At 39.3% G+C, this 4009-nt stretch overlaps 1 protein-coding gene across 2 annotated transcripts in view; it reads right to left on the bottom strand.

Moving 5' to 3' along the window:
- Positions 1-1720: 1720 nt before the first annotated feature.
- Positions 1721-4009, bottom strand: part of MEIS1 (Meis homeobox 1) — a 138258-nt gene continuing 135969 nt past the window's right edge. For both annotated transcript variants that reach the window (XM_007970426.3, XM_007970422.3), the window contains one exon: positions 1721-3232. Coding sequence is in view for 1 of the 2 variants with exons in the window: in XM_007970422.3 (XP_007968613.1) it covers positions 2949-3232 (284 nt within the window). In the remaining variant the exon portion in view is untranslated. The remainder of the gene's footprint in view (positions 3233-4009) is intronic.

Below are 4009 nucleotides of genomic sequence, written 5' to 3'. Positions count from 1 at the left end.
TCTTATTCAGCCAGAGCCAGCCCCCTCCCCACTCCACCAAATAAAAATAAAAACCAGGTACAATTTTGTGCCCTTGTTTAGAGGAGGGCGTTTTGTTTTTGCCATTTAAGAAACATCAAAAACACTCTCAGCACCTCTATTATTTGCCTCTTTCGGATAAGTGTCCTCAATAACCTCTGAGCTGGCTCTGAAATTTACAAGAGGAAAAGCTAAAATAGCATTAAGAGGGGAGGGCATCAAGGCAGGGGAAGAAAGGAACTGCGAAGAGCGAGGCTCTCACCTAAATGGCTCACAGAGCGGGGAACGCACGGAATAGCAGTTTCTTTTTTCTAATTCCTGGACACTACTGGTCTCCATTCTTCAGAGTCACCATATTCCCTAACTACTCTTCACTTGTTAACCTCCCTCCCCTAGGGCCTCTCTCTCTGTCTCTCTCTCTCTCTCTCTCTCTCTCTCTCTCTCTCTCTCTCTCTCTCCCTCTCCCTGTCGCGTCTCTCTCTCTCCCCACCACATCTCCTCCCCTTTCTTTCCCTCCCCCACCCATCCTGAGCCTCCTCAGGAATAAAGGCTGAAAATAACCAACTCACCCAGGCATGTACTGGGGAGGAGAAGCAAACAGACGGTTAGTTTATAAAGTTTATTATTAATTTTTAAAGTAAATAAATGGTTGTTAACTGCTAGTAACCACCTATCAAAAGAGAATGATTTCACTCATATCGACTATTTAGGTAGAGGAAGAATTACCACTGGGTCAACAAGGGAGATTTAAACAATCCCATCTATGGGCTGGGGAGGGGTAGAGGCGCTGCCAGAGATGGCTGCAGTAGGCTGAGCCTTGCTCTCTGTGCATCCACGTGTTTAGAAACCAGCAAAAGGTGAGAATGCATTGCTGCTCCAGCAGGTGAATCAGTCAATCACACATCACCTAGTAAAGCCAACCCACAGCTGGTTTCTCTTTTCCGAATAGAAAATAGAATTGCTAAGGACCGGTTTATAGGGTGACTTGGGCCTGAATGTCAGACTTGAGTTTAAGGCTCTCTCTCCTCGACCCATCCTTTGTTTACAAAGCAATCACTGCTAAAAGGTTTATTTTTTAAAACGAATTTGCCTTAATTAAAATATTTGTATATTTTCCTTAGCTTTGGGAAGCACTTTTTATAGCAGCAATTTTATTTAAATAAAATTATAAGCTATTCCAGCTTAAACATATTATTTTGTACCATTTAGCCGGCTGCCATGCAGAAGTCTTGTACAGCTGTTCTGGAAAATTGGTTAATAACCAGTTTTATCCAATGAGAACATAGAGCATATTTATAAAAATTAGATTTTGAAGTCTGGTCTCTTCAATTCGTGTAGTTAATTTCCTAATAAACATATACTGCTCATCCTAGGTAACATCCTTAGTAAAAGACTTAACTTTGTACTTAGGTTGCCTTTATGTGCAAGAATAATTTCAATGATATTAGATGAGTAATTCTGTTGGATGTAATTCTGAGTCTAGAGTTAGTTTAGTGCCTTTAGGCCTCAAATTTGCTGATATTAGGAGTTCATTAAGTCAGCTTAAAGAAATCAGTGGTTATTATTAAATAACTTACTTTGTGGTTAAAATTGTCAAATACATATATGGCTTAGGGAGCCAAAATTAATTTTTATATTTACTGCATTAATCTTTAAAAATCTGGGGGGCAGTAAACAAATGTTTCAAGCAGTGGAGTCAGCATGACAAAAATAATCTTGTTTTTATTTTAGATTCAGATTTCATTACTGCACTCAAACGACTACAACTGGGCTTGGCGTTATTATACAATCCAAACTGTTTCCATCAGAAACGCTAAGACTCAGTGTGCAATGATTGTTATTAATAATTAGCTCCTTGGTTTCTTGATAGAAAAAGGCTATCAACAAGCATTTGTTTATCCACAACAAAAAGTATAATTAGCTTATCCCACTTAGTAAATCTTGTATGCATGCCAACTCATACCAAACTGCTACTTTTACAAAAAAAATTGCAATAATACAGTTCATTTTTCCAGTCCTTTTTGCACAAAATTTATTTACAATGTCTACATAAATGCTCCAAGGTGGGACTATGAAAAAATACACACATGACTGATGCTTTGCTCAGAAATAAAGTCAACATATTAAAAATAAATCTTCAGTCTATGTTTTAGAGCTGCTTAAAACAGGAAGTGATGTATAAGGTGGTGGTTGTTGCATGGGGACAATGATGCTTGATGTGACAATTAGGCTTCTAAACACACGGCCTTTTGGTTTCCATGCCTCCTCCTACCAGTCTCCTTAAGACACTGCCTGCAACAGCTGATTAATCATTGTTGATGACTGCAGTTTTTCCCATCCTTCCCGATTTACATCTGTTCAGGCCAATTCAAATATGGTGAGTAAATGAATTAGACATGCAAATTCAAGCCCCAGGCTAGAGAGAGGGAGAGAGAGGAAAAGAGAGAGAAAGAGAGAGAGCGCGCGCATGGCTGAAATCCTAGGCGAGAAGAAAGATTCTTCTGCCTGATAGTTATTTTAATGCTCTAAAAATCCTGCAAATCAGACCTTCCTGTCCCTTGCAGGATAACTGTAAGGCTTTTTAATGTAAGGAGGCTTCTGGAGGAAGTGAAGAGCTATGGAAACAACACACATAGTGTGGAAAAATTTCACATTTTTTTTAAAAAATCTATAAGAAACAACGTAATATGGATAACAGTATAATAGCATTTACAATATTTCACTCTTTGTTCTCTTAATGTCTTATATAGTTATTTAGCATGTCCCCCAAATTGACTTCAGTTGGTATTTCCTGCTTTTTAAGGTCCCTATGAAGAATTAGGGATGCTCCTTGGTCCAGAGTAGATGCCAAGAATGGAACTCCACAGTCATTGCAGAAAAAACATGATTTGAAATCAGTCACAATTGCAGACAATGCATATTCCCTTAAGCTACTGAGCATGAATGTCCATGACTTGTCCACTCATTGTTGGGTCTCCTGTATTAAGAACCGTGGGGCTTGATGCTGACATTGGCATTCCAGGGTGGGGCGGTCCTCCATGCATCATCACTGTTGGGTGGTGAGGGTGTCCAGGAATGTACGTATGCATGGGGGGCCCATGACGCAGCTGAGCAGGATGGGGGGGCATCTGGGGTTGGGTATAACTTGGCTGTCCCATACTCACACCCATTGGACCACCCCGGGCTACATACTCCCCTGGCATACTTTGCAGCCCTGTAAGAAATTCAAAAGAAAGAAACAAAAAGAAAATATTATGAAAAAGCAATAGTGTGGTTCTGGCTATGACAATCCTATAAAAGCCAGGGAACACTGTGATTAAGGGAACATGGTTTTGTAAAGCATTCTTTTGATTCATACAGAAGAAAATAAAATGAGAAACATCATGCTTGAAACTCACATTTTGCCACTATTTTCCTTTCATTGTCACTGTTATCAGGTCCGCCTACTGAGGTCTTATTTATTAAAAAGAATAAAATTGTTATTTGAGTTCTGGTCTGAAGAAGCACTTTTGTCTCCTGAAATATTCTCTACCAAGAATACAAGAATACACTGAGCTGGTCACCAAACATCTCACAGGAAGCTGAACTAGACAGGCTCACTAAGGGTGATTACTTAGCAAAACCTGTACTAAAAAAAAAAAAAAAAAAAAAAAAATCAAAACAGTTATCAATGAATTCTTTCCACATGGTTTCTTAGAGCTGGGGAAAAGAAAACCTTCACAAAACCCTGTCCACCTTACAATGATTTTGAGAACAATAAGAAAAATTGGACCTAAAACAATACCCCTCCTGCTTTGAGGGGCCTCTTGTCTTCTGCATGGATTGCTATAGTTGATGGAAACTGACAGGTGTATTGTTTCTGAGAGCTATAAGCTCCATAATCATCAAGGGTGAAAGGCATAACGCTATTGCTAAGTAGGTTCAATTGGCTTTAGTTCTAAGTAATAGTGCACTGTGAATACGATGAACACCTTCGAATAAGGTCTCCAGG

This window comes from Chlorocebus sabaeus, chromosome 14 (assembly GCF_047675955.1).
Source record: "Chlorocebus sabaeus isolate Y175 chromosome 14, mChlSab1.0.hap1, whole genome shotgun sequence".
Taxonomy (NCBI): Eukaryota; Metazoa; Chordata; class Mammalia; order Primates; family Cercopithecidae; genus Chlorocebus; species Chlorocebus sabaeus.
The sequence above is the reverse complement of the archived record's forward strand: the minus strand, read 5'-3'. Positions and strand labels throughout refer to the sequence as shown.